Source organism: Dermacentor variabilis, chromosome 10 (assembly GCF_050947875.1).
Source record: "Dermacentor variabilis isolate Ectoservices chromosome 10, ASM5094787v1, whole genome shotgun sequence".
Lineage (NCBI taxonomy): Eukaryota > Metazoa > Arthropoda > Arachnida > Ixodida > Ixodidae > Dermacentor > Dermacentor variabilis.
In genome coordinates, this window is record NC_134577.1 from 20,636,149 (window position 1) to 20,660,242 (window position 24,094).

At 41.1% G+C, this 24,094-nt stretch overlaps 1 protein-coding gene across 1 annotated transcript; it reads right to left on the reverse strand.

Moving 5' to 3' along the window:
• Positions 1-231: 231 nt before the first annotated feature.
• niki (nimA-like kinase) lies at positions 232-24,087 on the reverse strand. Its single transcript, XM_075671917.1, has 16 exons — positions 23,664-24,087; positions 22,590-22,795; positions 21,401-21,456; positions 20,037-20,213; positions 17,929-17,978; positions 17,240-17,321; positions 13,754-13,965; positions 12,983-13,047; positions 12,722-12,879; positions 10,698-10,806; positions 9,991-10,067; positions 9,747-9,867; positions 7,519-7,669; positions 6,180-6,310; positions 3,365-3,505; positions 232-1,245 (listed from the first exon to the last, which is right to left on the reverse strand). The coding sequence occupies exons 1-16, from the start codon at positions 23,708-23,710 to the stop codon at positions 1,082-1,084; spliced, it is 1,947 nt and encodes a 648-aa protein (XP_075528032.1). The 5' UTR covers positions 23,711-24,087; the 3' UTR covers positions 232-1,081.
• Between the last annotated feature and the right edge of the window lie 7 nt (positions 24,088-24,094).

Consider the following 24,094-nt stretch of genomic DNA (forward strand, 5'->3'; position numbering starts at 1 on the left):
AAGAAACACCTATTATTCCTAACTTTTCACGACACATCCATTCTTACTCCAGATGTACAATCTCGCTCAGAGGCTGCTTTAAGTCTCTGCTATCCAGAACTAGGTTTTTTATGCAGTCTGAAATTTCGACTTAGGTGCGCTTTACCTGATGTACATTTGCACATCTATGATAAGGTGAGCACCTGTGAAGTAATCTCCAAAGTCACCTGGCCAACAGTCATTGAAGTCCATTTAGTGAAGTTGGAAATTTGTCCCCTCAGGCAAGATACGTAATTTGCAGAGTTTTTGTGGTCGAGTGTAGTTGAGGCCAGCCTACAGATTTGTCAGGTGGAGACATATTTGCCTGCTAGCGACATTGTGGCAAACTTGTGTCATTATGTCAACCATCCTTTTAGAAAGTTGGAACTTAAATTGTTGAATGTAAAGTTTAGTTCTTGACAAACATGCCTGTGTGATCACTCGGACTACAACCCTCTTGGCTGTTGTATATATGTGGCATGCGCTTCAACTGAGTCCAATGCATGCAGTCTCTCCTCTTTCAGATATATTTCAGCTATGGCAGAAAGGGCAATAAAGGCATGTTAATAACACCTCCAGGCATTGATGTAGAGTGAGCAAGGTGTTTGCAAAGCTGCCGGCATTTGTTTCAAAACTGCAGGGCAATGCAAAAGAGTCACCTAGAAAAATTTATTTTGAAATCTGAAGTATATTCACTTCTTGCTTTTTACTGGCAGTATATTACCATAAAATACCACGAATGCGGATGGAAAGCAGCTCTGTTTTCATTGAGCAGCATTGGTTCGGTTATCGAATTAGTTTAATTAATGCACCGTGTAGTGGAAACATGGATCAAGCAGGTATAATAATGAAAACAATATTTGCAGATGTGGGAAAATTCCTGACCGCACAATGAGGAATTGTGTGTGTGTTTTATTGTGAAATTGTACTTCACTGAAGAAAAAATACAGAAAACATGAGCACACGTCAGGCATTGCCATCTTTGCAGTCGCTGTTGCTAAACAAATATGAAGTTTACTTCACCTTATTGCACACCGTTCTGGATATGCATATTAAAACACAATCAGCATTTCTTTGACAACTGCCCCTTGGCTACTACAGCTGCAATGATAGCAGGAGAACAGGCAAGAGCAACAACTTGGACACTATCTGGTAACTGTGGCGCCGGATGTATCTCCTCTGGTTTGTTGTCTGGCTTCAGGTGTTTCCACTGCACGAGTTTTGTGCCTGCATATGAGAGAAGCACACGTGTGTCACAACAGCACTGCATCTTTAGAGTGAACCTTGATAACAATATCTGACACTATGTGCAAAGATCCAAACAAGACAGATATATTCACAGGAACCTGGAGAGGAAGTGATCAGCTGTGCTCAAATAAGGGATGTCTCGACGCCAGCGTTCTGACAAGGGGACTTGTCTTTGTCAGGTTCCTTTAAAAAAAAAAAGATTCAAGTAGGCATGCAGGTAAATTAATTACTAATAAATTAGTAAGGAACAGCTTGTTAGAAAAGAAAGTAATATTTTTAAATATCTGGAGGATGTTTAAGCTTCGTCTTCAAGAGCTGAACACAATAGCATTCAAAGATCCGTGACTGCTCCTCACGCTTCCCAGCAACTGCAGATTATATGTAACCCTAATGTTTTCCGCGAAACGGTGCTGATGAACGCTATACACGGAGGCGAGCTTTCTGGTAGAAATTCACCCTCTTGCGTGGGCCGATCCCGAAGGTAATGCTCAGCCACGCCAAAAAACTTTGTCAACAATCTAAGACAAGGTATGAGCAAATTTAGTGATAGAATGGTGTGGCAATATAACCCACATATACAGCATATCGTATAGCAAAATATAGCTAAATATATACGGAAATTTTCGATCACGGGGTCGCCGGCGCCGGATACCGACACCTGATTTTCTGCGGCAGGGGACCCTTAACACTATCGGGTTAAAATATATAACAATGGGGCAAGGGGTATGATTGACTCTGTTCTGGCCAGGTGTAAGACCACGGAAGTTAAGTGCTGCTGCTTATATCCTTGCCATGTGTGTAACATATAGATTCAAGAATTCCATTTGAAACAGTTATCCCTGTTGATTGCAGCGTGTTGAAATTGTGGTTGAGATACGACCATATTTTCTGCCTCTAGGAGAGAGCACTTATATCCGATACGAACCTAGGATACGTACGCCGTTTGGAAAACATGTTGAAAGTGCGAGGCATTGCAGCCGTATACAACCTGTAGTTTAAAGATTGCAGAAGTGATGTTAGCCAAGAATCTGTGTTGAATGTTGGAAGCTAGGCGTTTGTGTGTGTATGCTTTATTCACTTACTTTGCCCTTCTGTTAGTCCACTAAGGTACATACAGTCTGTGTCATAAGTTTACAAATCGCAGGATTTGAGAAAAAGCTGTAGGAAACTTGTATTTGAATAACTGCATAAGTGATATTTTTTGCAAGCTAAGTATCTGCATTGAATGCTAGATGCTAGGGTGTGTTGCACAGGTGCATGGTCTGTTCACTTACTGGGCCCTTCTGCTAGCCCAGTGAGGATGTGTGGAATATTTACGTACAATTGTTGTCAAAAGCTTACAAACCAGAGGATTTGGGGAAAAGCTGAATATTTCCAGTTCCTGAGCACACCGTGCGATACTCCAATTTTCAGTCAGTACCATTGAATGTAAACAACATACTGTTGTACGGTTTTACTGGCTGCAGTCGCAAACTGCTTAGAAATTCAACATTTTCTTATAGCCCGTGATCCATAAACTTTTGACGCCAACTGTGCCTGCCATGGTGGCTTAGTGACCGTGGCTTAGTGACCGTGGCATCTTGCTTCTGAGCACGAAGTCGCAGGTCCGACTCCCGGCTGTGGAAACCGTATTCCAATGCTGGTGAAATGCAAAAACATTTATGAACTTTGATTTATTTAGGTGTACAATAAGAAACCCATGCAGGTGGTCAAAATTGATCTAGAGCTTTTCACTTTGTTGTATTTCGTAGGCCCAGCTAGTATTGGTATGGGGCATTAAAGCACAAATTCATGATTGATAAACAGGGAAACAAAGATAGACTAAGCACATCATGTGAATACTGAATACAGATGGTGCAAAAAGTTAAAACAAGTTCACGATGAGCATAGCCAGAGGCTGTCTTTAAAGCGTAGCTGCAGTTAAATCTATCTTTTGAAGCTGATGGTACCATGCATCCTTATCTATTGTTGATTGTTTCATGACATTGTTTATTGATGTGACTGTACCTTAGCATTTGGAGTAGGAATACTGTGTAAGATGTGAAGTGTAGGTGGTTGAACATGCATGTGTTGGCCGGAAAAAATGACACAAACTGACCTTTGAGCACAGCTACAAACAGGTCTCCAGCACAGCCCACGTGTGTTGCCTGTGCTCCAAGAGAAACCATCCTGGCAGTTGCACCACTGCTGGTAGCAGCAGAGTACTGTTGCAGTCCCAGAAGGAAGACCATGCCAACATCTGCAGAGCATTTGGAAAAGTAACTCTTTCAGTTATTTTGCTTGAAAAGCAAGTGTTACCAGATCAGTGTGACAGAATTAGGGTGCTATCTCTCAGATTGTGTTTTGGCTGCAAAAGAAGAAACAGTTTCAAGTGTTTAAAGCAGTATGGATGAGCTGACCTAATTACAGGCATTGCGCGTAATGGAATGTGTAGACAAGTCAGGCTTGTACACATCAGTTTTTCAAAAACATACTGTGGTTGGATCAAAGTGTCTTTAAAGGGACACTAAATAAGAATGCTAAATCAGTTTAGAATGACAATGTATTCTATCAAATGTATATTTTCCATTAATTTGTAGCAAGGGCATGATATCTTTTTTTTTTTCAAGTGAAGCTCGTATTGCCCCACTCGTGTCAGCGTCAGTGTCGCCGTAGAAAAAAACTCAAGTTGTGCGAAAATAAAAATTGCTTGCTGGGCTGCGGATTTGAACCACCGACCTCCAGGTTGTGAGAACCACCATACTAACCGATCCAGCCGCTGTCAGTTCATCATACACACCCTTTAAAGCAGAGCTTTATATGCATGAAGAAGCAGACGCAGCGCAAGGCACGAGCCAACCACAGGCATCCCCTTTCCCCCCGGAGGAGGGAAATGGTGTGATTGCGTGTTCGCTTGCCTTGCGCCCGTCGTTTCCCGCCAGTTCACGCCGGCGGTCAGATGGGGAGGCTGTGTTTGGTTCATTCTGCCAAAGAGCAGGCTGCATTAAAGGAACGGCAGCGGAAGCAGGCCACACGTCGTGGGTTCGGCCGAAGAACAGGCGGCGTTTCATGAACGCTGCTGGGAACTCACTCAAGAAAGGGCTCGTCATTAGAGACTTTTAGCTTGTACGCTATTCCGGTAAACGGGAGCGGTTTGGGCGGATTACCGGATGGTCGGGGCGTAAACGTGAGCGGCCGGAGCAGTGAAGCCGCCTGGTGTTGTAGAGCTCAACCAGACAAACGCATAGCTAAAACTGCAGTAACTCACCATATCCTGCTTCGCCACTCGTGCAAATTTTTGGCAGCGGCATAATTGTGAACAAGATTACGCCACTGTCTAAAATTTACGCCAGCAGCTAAGCAGAATATAGTAATTAGCTCTGTGTTTGTGTGGTTGAACTTTGCGCCACCAGCTGGTGCCACCAATCTGGCCGCTCACGTTGACGCCCCCGCTAAACCGGAAAACCGCCCGCGCTTGCCCGAATACCGGACACGCTAAAAGTCTCTATTGACGTGCTGGCCTCACCGTGAGGGAGCGCGCAGCCAAGGCATTACGACAACGAAGAGTCGCGGATACCGAGCTTTCCTGGCACCCCTAGAAGGGTGGTCAATTTTTTTTTTTAATACCTTACAGAGATACCTTACAGAATCCAAGAGGGGCATACTGTAAGGGGGGTTATACATGAATCTTAAGTAAAAAACAACATATTACTACGAAAGGAAACAAAAGCCAAACTACCATTTCTTTGGTTTTGTGCCAACACCCCAGTGCCAGTACCCACAATTAGGTGGAATGCAAAAAATGTTTGCGTACTGTGTGTACTGTGTATGTAAGTGCACTGTAAGAATTTCCCAAAACCTGCCACACTCAGTCTTTGGTTCCTTTAATTAGCATAGTCATTTTTGCAAATGAAAAGTTCACTAGGCCCGAGCAGATGCTTTCAAAATCCATGATGTGACAGCAAGCTGATGTGGCAACTTCGATGTGGCATCACCACCCGTCTTCCATTTTTGCATTTTTTTATGGCTTACTAATTCTCGTCTTGTGGTAGAAGTGGTCATTTTTGGTATCGAAAAAGAGTACTAAAACTGCCTAACTTATTTTTTGCTCTAGTGTCCTTTTAAACTCCAATTTGTCCAAAGCGACCCTTCTACCCAGAAGTGAAGCTTTGTAAGTGAGAAAATGACGTAAACATAGGACAAGGATGCTGCCTTCACTGTGAATATGCAGTCCTAAATTGGCACTTTGGCCAAAGTGTGGACGATCTCGCACATTGGTGGGTACTGGTACTGGTTCTATATGAATTTCCAAATAGGTGCGCGTCACCACACCTCTTTTTTATGTGTGCTTTTCTTCTCTAAAGAATTGGAGACTGTCTGTTCTTGGAAACAGCATTGCCGTTGTTATTTCAAAGCACAAACCTGCCAATTTAGCTGATTCTGTGCAGTTTTGGGACTTATTAAACCCCATAACATTCATAAAATTATTACATTGTTTATGTGAGTTCTGAAAGAGCCGTCCTCACAAATTAGTGTACATTTCAGAGCAGTGTGTAATATGCCAACTGTGTCCACTTTAGGCATTTAATAGATGCAGTTTATGCAAATGTGTTATTGTTTCTAGCTGCTGAGTAGAGTAGAGCTGCTGAGCAGTGGCGGCGGCGGCGGCAACGACAGCAGCAGCAGCAGCTAAAACAAAAATTGTTTCTAACGGTCACAAGTGTTCTGTTAAATGCAACAAACCTTATCAAAATTGGTAGAGTGGGTGCCAAACAAAACAATTCTCAATTATTATGAATTTGAATAGGAGCACATTAGGAAAAGCATCCTCTTAGAGGTTTGAGGTACCTGCATAAAAAGGCCCCACTTATTCGATATTCACCCCCACCACGTTGTCTTTTTGTGAAAAGGCTTTGAGAACTACATTTTCTCACCAGTTAGTATCATGGTGGTGTTTTCATTGCCAGTCACGTGAATCACATGATGGCCTGCAAACAGCCGCCGAGGAACTTCAGTGAATTCCCCTATGTGTGTTCTGCTGTCGTTGATGCCTAGCTTCTTATTCCTGCAACAAAACGAAGAGTTGCAACAGTGAAAATGTGCGACAAGGAGACAAGCTAGAAATAGATAGCACCAGTTATAGTGGAGACACATCCGATAAAAATACAGTAACACTAATTTGTGACTACAGAAATGTTAATCTAAAATGCTTTTTAAAAAATTAAATAAACTATTATATTTTGCTGCTAAATGAAAATGCAGTACAGACAGCTTGCTGCACTTCATGGTTCATTGTAAGTACATCACTCAACTTTAATTTGCACCTGTGACTGAATGTGTTGTTCCAGTGGATAATACATTAGGTAATTATTGATAAAATTGGTGTATTACACATGCCTATAAAGTATTCATACGATTCATCAATATATGACTTCTGCAAAGCTCATGTAAACAAAGTAACAATTTTCTGTAAACTGTGAGTTTGCATGATTTCCATCTTCAATTTTTCCACTCGATTTTTCAGTCTAGATGCTCAATAGGTTGTGGAATTATAAGTATGGTGCTTATATTTTGTTTAAACAATGAAATTTCAGTGCTTTTCCTAAAAAAAATGCCTAAATTAAAAATCTGCTTCCCTCTTCTACTCTTCTAAATGCAACATGTGCTACCCAAATCAGTCACCCATGCGTCACCCAAATAAATAAAATTATTTATTGATTTGGTTACTAGTACATTATCTTAGGGAATTGAGAAAGAGCAGCCTAACAACATTAAAAACACCTGATCTAAGCCCACTCTTCCATTAAACAAACAAACAACAACAAGATAGCATTGGCAGCTAATTACAACTTCAACAACTTCAGAATAAAAACACAGCAGTAGTAGAGTGACTACTACAGTAGCTGACTAAGCATGAACATCAGCAGTGTGAACAATATCAAATAAGTGACAATAATACAACATCCATTATTTGCTAGGCAGTTTAAAGGTACTTTTAGTAGCGAACATCTCATATGTTCGGCAACGCTAATTCAGGCGCTTTTGGGCATGGATTCATTGTGCGCAGTATCATGTATGTTAGCTTTTGGAAACTGTAACTTGTATGAGATATGGAAATGTTACATACATATTTAAGTGGCAACTGTGTTTACATAACAGCAGCAGAAGTGCAATCATTGTGGTATGGACAAAAAAAAAAATAGTCAAGTTTTAGCATGTATCGCCTTGCCACTGCACTTGTGCAAACCTTTCGAAGCAAAGCGGACGGCCCACCTGTTGCTCCCACAGGCCCAAAGTTCACCTGCATCTGTGACCAGGTAGCTGCTGTCCATTGTGCAGAAACAGTGCATGGGACGAACGCCACCAGGTAGCTCCACTTTTACAGGAAGATCCGTTGAAGTGGAAAAGTCAATCCCCAGCATTCCTGTGCAAGAAGTGTGCCTTGTTAAACTACAGGGCAAATATTTGAATGCGGAGCATAAGCCAGACTTGGAGTGGACTGGTACACCCCACAAGAAAAATTTCGACAATTTTAGAACTATCTTGTTCCCAAACAATAGCTGTCATCTATCTTGTCATCTTCCTTTCGTTAAAGGGCCCCTCACCAGGCCCCATAGCAAATTTTGGTTATACGCTGAAAGTTGTTACGTGTCCTCTAGGGAGCGTTCTGCCGGAAAAATTTTTTCAAATCGGCTCATTAATAGCTGAGATAGAAATATCTCAGTGCTGCGAACCCATGATTTCAGAAGGCGAGCTCCACTACACAGCGAGACACTCTCTCTACTCGCCCTGTATAACCTTCGCAAGCGAAGTTCCTTCCCCGCATTCTCCCATACCGGACCTCGAGAATCGCGCGACGCATATGTCACGGGCGTCCCGCCTTCATATTTTTTTTTCTCCTCGCTTCTTTTTTGGTGCTGCGCACTTCTGATGATGGCGTTAGGAGCAAGCTGCTGTGATGTCTCGTTTCATGCAGCGCACGATTTTGTGCGCTGTGCACAAGGACACATAACTAGCGGTATAATTCAGTGCTACACAAATACTGAAACAGAACAAGCAGATCACAGAGCATGATCACGTGCTGGAACACGGTAGAAAATGGCATAGTTTCGGTACCTGCACACGTGACTGCACGACCATAACAAGCAGATGAAGCGGAAGTACATCTCTCTTGCTTCGGTGCAAAGTAAAACAAAGAACACACAGACATTCCCTTTGTGTGTTTTATTATTTCTCTAAACTTCAATTCATCAATTCAAGCAACACATCACACAAGTAACAGATGTTGCCTTGAACAATTCTCGAAGTCACGTGTGTCACTACGGGCGATGTCATACTGTGGACACGACTATGTAGGCGCAGGGACACGACTACGTTACCGTCCGGCTTGGAGAGCGGTTGCTGTGAGGGAAACGGAAAAAGGTGTTCGAATTGAAATTTCAGACCTTTCTACGGTGCATAGCGACGTAATTTTTTGCAAACACGATCGTTAGCGCGCATTGTATGCTCTGCGCTTGTCAGCTCAAAATGGCCAGACCTGGTAAGGCGCCCTTTTTAATGCTGCACACCCTGTACTTTTAAGTCACGAATGGCATGCACATATCATCAGCATGACATGTTATTTTTGACTGGGAAGCAGTGAGTGCAGAGTCAAATGAAAGAATCAAATAAAGGAGGCATTGGTCTGAGTGTCCAATAGTGCTCCTGACAGGAAAGCATGCAGGCCCAGGGCTTTGAGGAACGGAAGTTTACTAAAAAATCGTAACAATTATTGTTGTACAACAAAATTACACCCAAAAGGGTGCACCGTTTATAGGAGTAAATTATCACCTTTGCGGGAATATTATTTTTCTAACACTAAGTGCCTGGTGCTTTCATTTGAACAGTGCTGTCGATGCAGTAGTTCTGCTGATACTCAGTGAAACCTCATAGAGTGCAGAGCCTAATGTGAATGCAGCTGCATAAAACAAAAAGTGAACAATTTTCAGAAATGTGTAGTGACTCCTCTCTAATTACAACATTAAAAATGTGAAGCAGTAGCCTTGCAGCTACTAAGTTCTATTTCAAATTGCAGCAACATAATTATGACCTGCTTTATTGGTTATGCGTCATAACTTCACAGTGACTTGTGTCCTTATCACGAGTGAGCACATATTTTTTTTCAGTGCTGTAAGATGTAATGTATGCTCACCATGGGAATGCAATTCAGTAGGCTTAGGCAAGCAACTTCTATCCGAGACTTGTGACCACCGTCATTTGTGATTTCATAATACTCTGAAAGTGCTGCAGTGGTTGTGCAAGACACAGTTAAAGCTGTATTATGAGAATAAATGGCCTCTAGCATCAAAAATCAGGCTTCATTATTACCACTGGAGTCCACATATGCTTGTAGTAAAGCATAGTTCCTGTTTTATGGAATTTTTTCAGTGGAGCCATAGTGCTAAGAAGTGACAAGTTGAAGGTGCTGTGATCTGTAGGAACAGGAGTGCTGCAAAGCCCACCATGTCTGGCATCTCCCCAGGCAAAGATGTCATGATTTTCATCAATGGCAAGAACATGCGATGCTGCGCAGGCCACATGTGTTATCTCGTGGCCTAGCAAAGCTTGCACTATCTTGGGTTTCTGCAGACAAAAAACAGAATTTTTGATAGCCCTTAGGATTGCTTCAGTGTACGAAACATGCAGCAGAAGCACTTGATTGGCACATTGAGAAAATCACGATGTGCAGGCTGGAGTAAAACTTACATTTGCACTGTCAAAATGGCCGCCGTGACCGAGGCTGCCTGATTGCCCACGTCCGCAAGACAGAAGTATCTTACGTTCTGCAAGAAGTCAGTAATAACAAGATCAGTATGCTAAATACTTCATTAGCATATAGCAAATAATGCAGCAGAGCATGTGGACATGTGATCGATTGCAAGCTGTGGCAGCTACATTCCAATGGGCACAGAATGCAGAAAGTGTAGTGTGCTTTCAATACATGTTGTAAAATCAGATGTGGCCAAAATTTAATTCACAGAGCTCCACCATGCCATCTCCATACCTCTGTGTTGCTTTAGGATGCTAAACTAACTAACTAACTAAGTAACTAACTAACTAACTAACTAACTAACTAAATAAATAAACCAATCAGATCATTCAATTAATCAATCAGTCTGCTCCCCTAGTCTATTCCCATTAGCAGTCATGGTCATTCCCATGACAGCAGTGTAGCCCTAATTAATAACACAAATAAATAGGCCCATTACACCATATGCTACAGCAAGCACAAATGATATCATTATATTGTTTATATTTTGTCATGTTAACGTCCTACCATGTGATATGATCATCTCCTTCGAAGTAACAAAAGTCGCCCACAAGAAGCTTGTATTTTGAGGAAATAAGACACACCAGCTTTCTTAATTGCAAAATGCAAATGAGCAAAGCACTCCTTTCGTATATTTATTCACCTGACAGCAAAATGATGAAGTCGGCTCCACAACCAGCACGGGTTATACGGTCACTGAGGTAGTCTTTAAGGATCTTTGCTTCGCAAGTCTTCTCTCTTGAAGGACTTGGCTAAATTGAAAGGAGAGGCCATAGCAGCAAAAGAATGATGGAAACTGGCTATTTATCGAATATAACAAATTAAATCTAAAATGTTTGTTGTTGATATCAGTTTGAAATAAATATATGCTTATAATGGGAATATCTGATGTTTTAAAATAGTATCTTCATTTGAATACGACTTCACTACAACGAATGACTATATTCTTATCTATTTGTCTTTTTATTCAATAATGAAACAGATAATACACACTTACATAGGAAGAAATAAAATCTGTTCCATTTTATAAGTAATAGAAGAATATTGAAATGATTGAACTTCAGTGTAGGCAATGACAATGAGCGCAGCACAAAGCTTTTTCTAGGACTAGAGTCTGTATCCGAGCTAGTTTGTCCTGTGTGCAGGAGCGCAGACTCCTGCTAGAAGTCTGAGCTCACCCTTGCCCATCCCTTAGCTACTGGCCCCTGCTTTGAAGACATGCCAAGGAAAACACTGAGCTGATCATTATTAGTAAATTAAGCTCCTACAATACCAAGAAGGCCCATCTTCCCATAGGAGGCGGCTTCATGAATCAGAAAGGACTTAAATACAAAGGATTGGTGGCAACGCTGCAGTAAAGTTTCCACACCAGCTTGCCGTGACGTCATTGATCTTGACGGTGTCATGCATCTTCTTGGGTGCAGCTAATTTTTTATCAGTAAGCAGTACTCTCAAGGAGCCAAAGACTAGACGTAGCAAGTGTTGAGGACATTTAACATCCCAATTATGAGGAGGTATAGTTTGAAATCGATGATGTCGCTCTGACGTAAAGGTGCTAGCTGGGACTGCGGTGCAAGATTTTTAAAAATGGAAGTTTGGCCTTAATTTTGTGTGCTAGTAATCACTCGTAATGTGAAAATGAGAAATATAGAGTCTTGAAAGAATACCTTATCAGTCTAAACTGAATTAGGCATGTGAAGACACGTACGGGAGCACTTTCCTTTTCATCATTATATGCTGTGCATGGAAAGTATAACACAGCAGAGGATCAAAAGTTCCGTGCATGCATTGCCGCTTTTAAACAACACCAGGATAAATCGGCTAATGTACACTTTTGCGGTGCTAAGACTTTGGTTTGTTGTTGGAGCATGCTGAAGGCAAGGCAGCACCATGAAAATGAAACACAGAAGTGAAAATGACATGTGAGAGACTAAGCGGTCTGATAAATTAGAAATAATGACTTTAAGACAATAAAGCCTTGCCGTGTTTGTTGTAGTTACAGAAAATGAAGCGGCACTGTCAAAAATGAGGACAACATCTAATGTACAGTGCTTCGTTTACCTAGGCCTGTATTCACAAACATCCCATATGCAAAAGCTGCCCGTGATAACCTATTGTTGGCCCAAGTGTTGTTATCACAGCGATCGCCATCACGAGTGTAGGTTACCCGAATGCTGGCAAATTAGGAAACGCTGTTATATATAAGAGAAGCTTTATGAATATGGGCCTAAGTTGCACCTCTATTTGCTTCAACAACAGGCGAGGCCAGGAGCTCTACCTGTAAGGGTTCTGGTACACTGACAGCAGGCTTACCAGCAAGCACTATCACACATATGTATAGTCGCAAACACAAATAACTGTGAAAATTAGATGTGAATTATTATTATTATTATTATTATTATTATTATTATTATTATTATTATTATTATTATTATTATTATTATTATTATTATTATTATTATTGTTTTACTTATAAAATAATAGAATAATATGCACTGAATATAAATTTCTGTTGGAGCCAAGAAACTGATAATTGTACTAGACTAATATAAATCTGCATTAGAACTTTTACTAGGATAGTCTCTTTAATCTTTTATGACACTGTTACATGTTTTACATGTGTTAAACAATTTTGCCCTACTGTAGACCAACGAGTTCCAACAATACCACTTTCCAAATGATGGCACTGCCATATGATGTGACGGCTACAACAGAATCCACTCCAACGGCCACGTCACTAATGCAGCCATGACCATCCGGTGCTTCCAGCTTAACAGGTGCTGCACTGTTACTCTCCCAAACAAGCAGTGATGTTGACAAATCTCCTGCAAAATTGGCGGGCATTAGCAGCAGTGTCTGTAGACTTCCTGAATGGATTGTCATAAACAACAAAATATTGAATAGCGGCAGAAGTTGCTTTAATCTTACCTGAGCTGGCACGAGACTGTTGACCGACACTAGCCAAAGACAGTGTTGAAGACAAACGGTCTTTCCTATAGATGAAAGAAAAAGTAAAAAACATAGGTCTCATATGTTTCTTAGAGTGGTTCCTTGTGGAGATCTCGCATCTGTCATCATCTGTAGTGAGCAAATCAAGATGTACCAGTTCAGAAGGAAACAAGGTGCATGCTTAGGAAGGCCAGATGATATTCATGTCACTGATTTTTTTTTGCACACTGTGTTGCATATTTACTCTTTTCATGCGAGTTCCTTTGCTCGTTCAACCACTTTAGAGAAGTTTTATTTGTGACTGAAACTGCTTGTTTGGTTAAAAAATCACAGCAGTGAGTGCATACAGTCAAACCTCAATATATCGAATACGGATATAAAGAATTATTGTGAACACTTTCTATATCACCTCGAAAATCGCATGCATTTTTAATTTTTTATTTTGAACGGGGTCGGACGTAAAATGGATATATCGAACTGCACCACCCCAGACCACGTGCGCTCTGTTGATTGACAGGCGGCAAGCCTTCCCGCAACACCCTCGAAGATAGTGGTGGCACGATGGGCGTTCATCGCGCCGAGGGCACCATTTGAACGTAGCGGTTGGTAAATTAAGAGTTTCGATTCATGTTGAGATGGCCACAGACATGACATTCAAGCGGATAAGCAGCAATGAACCATTTTCTATATATGTACCCACTCAAACTTTTGCAGATAAATTGCGACAAATCATTCTTGACAAGCACGTACTGTGCGACGCAGGGTAGTGAGCCGATTGTGAGGTAGAGGTTGCAGATTACGGGCAGCAAAATGGGTTGTGCCATGAGCTGGTTGACAGATGGCCGCTGCGATGGCTCCTTCTGCAGCAGTTGCTCGAGCAGAAGGTGAATCTGTGCGCTGTAGTGGTCACTCACGGGCTCATAGGATCCTCGCATGATCTTTCTCACCAGGCTTGGAATGTGCTATATGTGTGACAACAGTAGTTGGGGCAGGTTAGTGCAAATAAAGTAACTGAAGAATGTAAATGACAGGGAATTGTGATAAGAAATGCATTGTGGGCGCTCATGAAGCTGTAAACGTCAGAGAAACTAAATTTTTCTCCCCCTACTGCTGACAGACTTGAAAGTACAATCTACCCTCGTTAATTTGGCTTTGTATTTAATTCGAGAGAGAGAGAACAAACATTTTTATTAGGTAAATGCAGCTTTGGAGAGGCATCCTCATTCCAGAATGCCTTGAGCTCGGGCTGCGTCCTGGGCCCTCACAATCAGCTGTTGCTGATCCTCAAAGTCGGAGCTAGCCAAGGCTCTCTCCCAAAGCTCGTTGGTGTGGTAAGGGTCCGGAGGATTTAATGGTGCCGCTCTGCAACCCCCTACTATGCAGGAAAGAAGTTTGGGCGTGTTGGTGCGATACGTACAAACTGGGATACATAGCGCAAGAAAGACACAGGGACAAGCAGGAACACGGGACGAGAAAGAGCTTGAATTTTTGGGTATAGTAGTCACATGACTGCTTTTCGTCCTTCCCTTCAGTGTGTCTATTGCAGTGGCATCCCAGTGAGTATATATATGTTCACCAGCTGCAATAAATCAATTGTTGAGAGTTAGCGCTCGTCCCGTGTTCCTAGTTTGTCCCTGTGTCTTTCTTGCGCTATGTATCCCAGTTTGTACCCCTACTATGTGCCTGAGGGACCCGGGCGTGCACTATAATGTACAGGCAAAGAAACACGCATTACTATGGAAGAAAAAAATACTTAGTTTGAATGCGAAACCATGTCGCTTTGGCTAAACCGACTGGCACCAGCGTCCCAGGTGTGCGCAGTAGCTACTAAGGCTTGAAAACGGAGAAATTCAGCAGGTGGTGCTATTGCTTCCATAGGTGCGAAGGTATTTTACATTACTTGTTCTTTACTTTTATGCTTTTATGTTCAGAACATTCCTAACTTTAGTTTTGCTTTCAGTTCAAAGACGTGGCAGCATTTTAAACAAGGTGGTATTCGTTGTTGCATGCTGGTAGAGTCTTGCTTCAAGAGCACTAAACAGGAAGACATTGCAGGCTGCCTCGAACAATAAAATATATTTAAATTTGTTCATTTTACTGTCATTTGTTAATTCGACCTTTTGAACAATTTGTCCAACTCTTGCGATTCCATGAGGCTCAAATTAATAGGAGCCGACTATAGATGTATGGCATTGGAAAAGGGGCGTTGCTCAGATGCTCACTATATCTTTTTTTTTAATTCCTTTTCAAGAAATGCGGGCCATATTCACGGCTTTGCAGGAGTCTGTACAATCAGAACAATACATGGAGTAATGCACAATCATTCAAGGACATAAATTTACTGCACTCAAAGACTTGTCATAGTAAAGTCGTAATGAAAAAATCACTAGAAAAGGTTACCTTGAGAAAAGCTCCAAATTAAACTGCAATTTACAAATATACATGTACATAGGGACAGACTACTTACACAATTGTTTATACAGAATACTTTAAGTTTACTGTTCAACAAAACACTTTGATTCGATGACTAATACATCATGTGATTTACTAGAAAAGACAGAAAATTGGTCATGAGAAATTTAACGCAATGTAGAATTCCAAATTGTGTAATGGTGCCTATGGATGCATTGGCAGAGTCACAATTAACTATTATCAGTGGGCAGTTTGTTGCAATTAGAAATGGAATGCAGAAAGAGAGAGTACTTGCAGCTGTTATTATGACTCTACGGTTGGCGAGAAAACTTACAAGATCGCTGAAAGTTAAAATGAGGAGCTTATTCAGAACTTTATGGTAATAACGGCAGGAGTATAGTAACATTCCGCTAAAGCACTGCAAAAGAAATGTACCTAAATGGTGGAAAAGTAAATTAGCCATCATATGATTGAGCTGAAAGCTCTCTGCCAAAGCTAAATTAAGGCATGCAAGGAAAGCTTGCCATGTAATAGCATTGAAGAAAGAGTTTGCGCTTCTTATGTGCTGAACAAACAACACTAGGGTTAGCAGTACTGGAAACTATTGCCAGCATTGTAACAAACCATGTTGTAACATATTCTGCTGTAAACTAATCTTCCACCACATATCTGAAATGCTAAGTTGAACTTGAACTTTATTTGTATCTATACAATGTACAGATGACAGGGGCACAAACAAAAAGCCATAAAATCAGCTTGACTAGGTCTGTGTCCCTTATTGGTTTTTTTGGCAACACATAGCAATGCGTTCATAAATGCAAGATGAACACATGTATTGGAAAAATAATATAAATATAAATAATTTTCACTTTATCTTTACAGGTTTATTAATCCAATTGCAACACCTCGAGAAAGATTCTTCTGTTTTCACCAATGTCCAAGAGCTATGATATATATGTGTGTGTGTGTGTGTGTGTGTGTGTGTGTGCATGTGCGTGTGTGCGTGTGTGTGTGTGTGTGTGTGTGTGTGTGTGTGTGTGTGTGTGCATGTGCGTGTGTGCGTGTGTGCGTGTGTGTGTGTGTGTGTGTGTGTGTGTGTGTGTGTGTGTGTGTGTGTGTGTGTGTGTGTGTGTGTGTGTGTGTGTGTGTGTGTGTGTGTAATTTTATGAAAGACCAGTTGTGAACCCCCTTGCATTTGCTACATACTATACTCAGCTCTGAACAGCACCATTTGAGCTGAGGTTAGGAACCTAAAATGTACATTCATATTTATTATAATAATGAACACTAATACTGATTCATAATTAATTAATCCGTAGTGATTCATCAGTGTGAATACAAAAAGAAGAAAAAAAACGCACGAGAACAGGAACCAGGGGATGACTTTCAACCGATGATTTATTCTTGCACTCATTCCTCCTTCTCACCATGCTAGTCCTGCAGCACACATTTGTCGACATACAAAAAGGAAAAATAAACTAGAAAAACCACAGAAACTGCAATATCTGATGCTAAAAAAAAAATCTGAATGAGCGAGGCTAATCTGGAGCCATCCACTATGGCACTTCTCTTACTCAACGCCCCTGTGTTGCTTTTGGACATTAAAATAAATAAATAAATAAATGGCAGCAACAAAGAGGCATTTGATAATACACAGACAAAATCAATTCCACACTAAATACCTGAATATTGTGGCCTTGCAATTAAAAGCAGATAATTTATCTTGTTTTTGTTTTTTTTTGCTGAATTCGTGCCACTGATTTCAAGAAGAAACAGAATATTTCAAATTGCATTTAGCAGTGTGCAGCAAAATGACAGACTCACATTGCCTTCAAAGGGACTTCTCAGTGTCAGTAGTTCATACAGAATACAGCCGAGTGCCCAGATGTCACTCTTGTGGTTGTAGCTGAAATAAATTTATACATGGCCACATTGTGAAGTGTGAAACCATGTGTCAAAGGGACACTATAAAGAGAAATGCAAAATCAGTGCAGATTGATAAAGTGTTCTTTCAAAACACCACATTTTTTTTTCAATCGTTTAGTAATTGATAAATTGCTAGAAAAAAAAAAGCCAACCTTTTCATTGCTTTAAATTTTGTGCTGAAACTTTTGTCCAGGTATGTCTAGTCTGGCGTCACAGATTTCCAAGTATTTTCTACTATTTGGCTGTTGTGGAGCAGTAAAACATTTCGAAACTTGCTTAAGCTCAGTCTTTGGCTCTTTTAAAATACAAAGTAGTCAATCTTTATTGATGAGCTAGGCGTGGGCAGACACCGTCAAAATCTACGACGTCATGTTACTGGCTGAAGCGGAAACCTCACAGTAGTAGAACCACTTGCCGTTCATTCTTGCACCTTTACTGGCTTATGAAACCTATATGATTGTAAGAGTGGCTCTGCTGCTATTCTAGAAAGATAATTTACCAGTACAGCTCGGCTGAATTTGCTTTATTGTCCCTTTAATGAAAGCCGTGACCTGCGTCATATAGAAACATAATCAGAGAGAACTTACGGTTTGCCTACATATACCTCTGGTGAGAGGTTGTTTGGAGTGCCTACCAGCTGAAATGAGAGAAAATGATTCAAATCAGAACCTGCCATTAGAGGGTTTAATTAATTTTTAGGGGAGGTTTTGCTATTGATATAGTATAGCAACTTCTTGTAAAATGGTAACCAACAGATGTGGTGCATGATGACATGAGGACAAGGCACTCATGAGATAGTGATTCTGCAGTTAGCGGGTTTTAGGAAGTTATTAAGCACTGGCTTGTTTACCTCATCCTCCTCTCCCATTGAGGGTATGTACATGTACATACATTGAGGATACATACATTTTATGTAGGTACACATAGTAAATGCTGCTGACAAGTCTCCTTGTTGAAACGTTGGCTCCAGCAACATTCCTTCTTCGACCACAGTTTATCACTTCAATTCTCCACCACCGCTTGAACTTCTCTCTTGTTTAGATTTATTAAGAAGTCTGTGCCTTAAAGTGAGGACACTGAAGCAGTGTGCTTCAATGTTATAAAATGTCAAATTTAAAACAGTGCACAATGCTTGTCTTTCACATCTTTTTGCAGCAATGATTGAGTCTTACTTTTTATCTTTTAGTTGAAATAAGGGCTGAACCACAAGGTACAAGTTTTTAATGCATTTTCAGCGTTGAGTGACGTTGATTAGCTGTCATGCTTAATTGCTTGCCACTTTGGACATCGGCACTGTGATATGCCATGGGCAGATTTTGGTGTTTTGCAAGCATGGTCGCCAGTGTCACATGGATCTTGGTGATGACACTGGCCAGAAAATCCATCAGCAACTTGTTCCTTGTGGTTGGGGCTTTAGCCCTGCTAACTTTTAATTTCGTTTTCTCATACAAGTGTACTTTATGTGACAATCAAAGCAGATACTCTATTCCTGTGTTGTCGATAATATATATGTCAGGTTGATCCATGTTAAAAGATAAATTTCTTCCCTTGCTATGATGTCACTACTTAATGCATAAATAGTAAAAGATAACAAAAGACAGCAAAAATTTTAAAAGATCATTTGGGAGGAATAAAGCCTCATAACACATGTTTTAACTTAATAAACCACCTTTAATTTGGATGTTAGAATGTTTAACTTCCATGCTTGCCCTATGACTGATTTGTGTCTTCATGTTTTATTGGAGATTATGTTACACTTTCTTTTGCTACTGGTTTTCCCATTTTTCTGTTCTAAATTATTTTTAATAATTCTTTCATTAAACAAGTGCACCATCACCGAGGCCTAGCTCCAGCTGTTCATGGACATTTTCAGGTATCAATCAATCAATTATTCAATCAATTAGTCAATGAGTCAATTAATCAGTGAAATTAAAATGCCATTGATGTATTCCTGCTTCATATGATTTTTTTCATTCCATGTGCTCATGGTGAAGAATGTATTGAGCAAGCCTTTCAAATTATATGATCTGGATCATGTGTTTTCTTGGACAGTGGGCTTTAAGGTGAATTTCTTTGGCTCGTTTTCCTTGTTGGTGGTCAAACTTTCACAGCCGATGCAAAGGGTGCGTGCTCTCATGCAACTAGTTTGCCAGGCACGTTCATCGCTGAGCGCTAACTGTTATAGCTATTAGGGGTACACGTGCTGTTGTGCATGAGCTTTAGGGCATATGAAAGTTTACATGCTTTGGGCGAGTACTCGGAAAGGACACCCTTCTTCTCTCGCTGCCCTTCATCCTGTGGCAGCTTCGGGCTCCTGAACAAGAGCATGGCAGTCACCTTCCACGCCAAGACTAGTGCAGCTGAAGGCAACACATATCATGACAAATTGGCTTATACATGTAGCCATGTATACTACTACCACTACATATGTGTTGGTTAACGAATCTGTTCTCTGTGAAATTACGCAATGAAACAACAAGCACAACCTAAATATCCTCACTCTAATAAGTATGCGCCTTCAATGCATCATTCCTTTAATAAAGCCAATAGCCTTTCAGAAGCGTTTGGCTACTCGCTTACATTGGCAGTCATCGTCAGTTGTTTCGACACAATTTTTCTATCGCTCTCTTTGTTTTATTTTCTTCTTTGAACTTATCAGCAATGTTATACTTGTTATACTATTCATAAAGCTTACGCTTTCTGCCTTGCTTTTGCTGCTCAGAATCTTCGAGATGCCAAAGTCGCCAACTTTGACGATGCTGCGGCATTGGTTCAGAAGCAGGTTCTGAGTCTTGAGGTCCCTGTGCAGGATTTTTCTGGAGTGAACATGCTCTAAGGCGAGCAATACTTGCGCGAAGTAGCTCAGCACTTCCTGATAAAAGAACAAAGAAAGGAATTTAGACATGAAAGTTGGGTAAGTTGTGCATACTCCAGAATTCGGACATGTTTAATTAGCGCTAAAAAGACGTAGGGCTAGAATACGTGTTCACCTAACAAGTGTTATATTGATCATGTGCCATTGTCTGAATGATCGCCCGAGAGAACACCGGGCAGCGGTCAGTGCTTAATGGCTGGTGGCAATCTGGCTGACCGCTGCTGCAGGTGCTCATGCAGCCTGTAGTTTCACAGTGTTTGTGTACTAGGACAGCTCCAGAGACAAGTTGATAGGGTGATATTCGAAGCATTTTGTACCAAAAAAGCAGGTGATAAGTGTGTAAGCAGCCCGTCACTCATCATCATCAACAGCCTGGTTACTCCCACTGCAGGGCAAAGGCCTCCCCATACTTCTCCAACAACCCCACTCATGGACTAATTGTGGTCCTGTCGTCCTTGCAAACTTCTTAATCTCATCCGCCCACCTAACTTTCTGCCGCCCCCTGCTACGCTGCCCTTCCCTTGGAATCGAGCTCGTAACCCTTAATGACCATCGGTTATCTTCCCTCCTCATTACATGTCCTACCCATGCCCATTTCTTTTTCTTGATTTTAACTAAGATGTCATTAACTTGCGTTTGTTCCCTCACCCAATCTGCTCTTTTCTTATCCCTTAACGTTACACCCATCATTCTTCTTTCCATAGCTCGTTGCGTCGTCCTAAATTTAAGTAGAACCCTTTTAGTGAGCCTCCAGGTTTCTGCCCCGTAGGTGAGTACTGGCCCGTCACTGGCTCTTCCCAAGCGAAAAAGGAAAGTATGCTTATTTGGAATATAATTTGCTTATCAACTTGTTTCAATAAATTCTGGGGGAGGGGGGGGGGGGGAAACAAAAAAAAACGAAAAAAGAGGCAGGAAAAAAAAAAAAAAACGGAATTGCTTCTCTATGTCTGGGTTCTGCACATGTATTGACTTTTATGGTTCAGCCTAGTAAAGATTCAGTCGAAGTCTAGCGTCATGTCCTGTGTTCTTCTCGCTCTAGTCCTAGATCATTTATGTTCTAGTTAAATGTCTGAATTAAAACAAAAACAAAAAACATTGTAGCGCTGGAAATGTAAATGCTTGTTATTTCGTGCAAATGTTGGAAGATGCAGAAATTTCTGTGAGTCATGAGCATCATACATTACCCTCTCAGAAAGCAGGGCACGGCCTCTTTGCTTTAGGTAATCATACAAGTTTCCACCTGCAATATAAGGACTCTTGTTATAACTGCTTGAACATCTTGAAGGGGCAGCACAAGACGACAGACGAAGACAGAAGGCAGGAGACATGCAGGACAGCATTGAACTTACAATTAACTTTATTAGAAGGCATACGCAAATTTATGTACTACAACCCATACCCACGTGCTCTCCCATCGATGCTATCATTGTCACTCATTATTCCACACGTAGCAAACAGACTATGAGGGAGAATATTGAGGCCTGCCATATCAGGAATAAAGGATCGCGTTGCGTAAGCATGCCTTCATTAATTCTGCATGACAGTGAATATTGATTTTTAAATTGCTTCATAGTGTAGCATTACATTACAGGGTTTTGCTGTTAGAGGATTTGTCTGTGCACTGATATGACGCCATTGATGGGAGAGCATATGGGTACAGGTTGTAGTACTTAAGTTTGTGTATGCTTTCTAATAAAGTTAGTCGTGAGTTCAGCGCTGTCCTATGTGTTTCCTGCCTTCTGTCTTTGTCATCTTACGCTGCCCCTTCAAAATGTTCAACCAGTACGAGCTTGCCTAAATGTCGATTCTTGTACAATTGCTTGCTCATGAAATGACAAACCTCTCGTTAGATAATTAGCCCCTCCTCAACATGTCATATGTTCTGTGCTTCACTCTGACCTTTTGCATTCCTCTGTTACTATGAACAGTGCTGGTTCATTCTTTAGAGTATTTTGTGCACTATATATGTGCATAAATCGGTACACTTTTGTGTGTGTATGCACGCCTGCTGTGGTTAAAATGCACTGTTTGGAAAGAGTCTTTGATATCTTCATGTGCAGTGTGATTACTTCGTTTTCTGTGGAGGTCTTTAGACGGTGCATGAAAATATAGCATTGAAATAATCTTTTCTGTGTATTAATGCATAAGACTATCGGTGTTAACCTGCTCTGAGATTTATGTCGTTTGAATCATTTAATTTTCATTTATATACTTTAATCCATTTTAATTTCATTGCCTTAGAACTGCAGTTTGGCCACATATCTAGGTAATTAATATATTGCAGGCTTCAGGCATGGGCCCAAAAAGCACATGCACATTGACTACTTTGTATTACCTGCACTGCAGCCTTGTGCAGTGCTGTGCATCACGAACCTGGGGCATACTCCATGACAATGGCCAAGCTCTTTTCCTCGAGGAAGCTGTCGTAATAGGCAATGATGTTGGGATGGTGCAGCATCGCTAGCACTTTGGCCTCATTCAGGGACCCTTCCTTCTCTTCTTTGGACATCTGCTGCACAGGAATGTGCTTGATGACCACTTTCCGTCCGGTGGACTTCTCGGAGTACAGCGTTACAACCCTGCAGGACCATGCAGAAAGGCTATAGAGAATGGTGTCGGACTGAGTGGCACTAATATCATATTTCACGTGTATAACGCGATTTGTGTGACACTTCCCTTCCTAAACTTGATATGTAACTAGACTCATAGGTATTGATCAAAACTAAATATGTGAATGCTTTGGCCATGTTTTCATTCACTTAGTGTACACTATTATCAAAAGAAAATTATCCGTCCCCTTAATTTTTAAATGCGGCACGTACAGTGCAATGAGGGTGGGACATATGATAAGCCTACTATAAATCGGTGGCATCAGTCAGTGCACTGATATGCTGTTATACTACTTGACAACACTGTATCAGTATTACAGTACAAAACAAGATTTAGCGACCACTCGATTGGTCTTGCACATATAACACATATAATTAGTTCGCACATGATTATAGAGAATGCATGCCTTTCTGTAACATTTCTGTTGCATTTCAGTAACTTTTGGCGCGGATTAAAATGACTATTCACGTCAGAGGCGAATCACAGACATCTCAACAGGTTTGAGCAGCCTGCTACTTTTAGCTCTTATCAGCTTCATAAACGAACTTTTTATGCCTCAGTTCAAACGAATTCAGATGTGGCTACTCTTATCCATTTCGTACGCTTCGCTACCCCAGGTACGCATTCGTTCAGCGCCATAGCGCTCTTTGGCAATACCTAGCCCTTGCGCCAATAAACACCACACATTCATTCATTCGTTCGTTCGTTCAGCCTTCTGCGCTTTGAGCATATGGTTGCAGGCTGTTAGCGGCCGACATGGCAAAGTTGTTGTGCCGTACTAAACACAATCCACGTTCTGTAATACATAGCGACCAAAATAAATTAACGCCCTCGTACCCAAATGCGCCTCTTCCGACCACTTCAATCTTCTCGTATCTGTCCATTTTCAGCAAGGCTTATGCAACTACTTAGTTCACTGCTGGTGGCAAACGGACAGCGAACAAAGCGTCACCAAAGAGTAATCACCCCACCAGTTTAGTGCCCAAGTGCCAAACTACTAGACGACGAAACACTGCTTCAAACTCGGATACCTAAATAGAAACAACTGAAGACCCAGTTGAACCAGTTTTAAGCTTGGCGCCTTTGATCACGTCATGGTGAAATTTGATAATGATGATGTTAAAATAAGTATGACCCTCTGTATCTTTTCCTATTATCTAACTAGACAACGTTGTTACTTGTTTAAATATTGCTAATAAATATTTTGGACACACTTTTGTTACATTATGTTTTGGTTTTGTTTTTGTCGCGAATGGTGGGAGCAGACC

Coding starts and splice junctions, on each gene's coding strand:
- niki (XM_075671917.1), bottom strand. CDS start 23,710: ATGGACAGATACGAGAAGATTGAAGTGGTCGGAAGAGGCGCATTTGG. Junction 13,048..13,753: donor TCACTACCCTGCGTCGCACA/GTACGTGCTTGT, acceptor TTTCATCTATAG/GAAAGACCGTTTGTCTTCAA. Junction 10,068..10,697: donor CTTCATCATTTTGCTGTCAG/GTGAATAAATAT, acceptor GACTTCTTGCAG/AACGTAAGATACTTCTGTCT.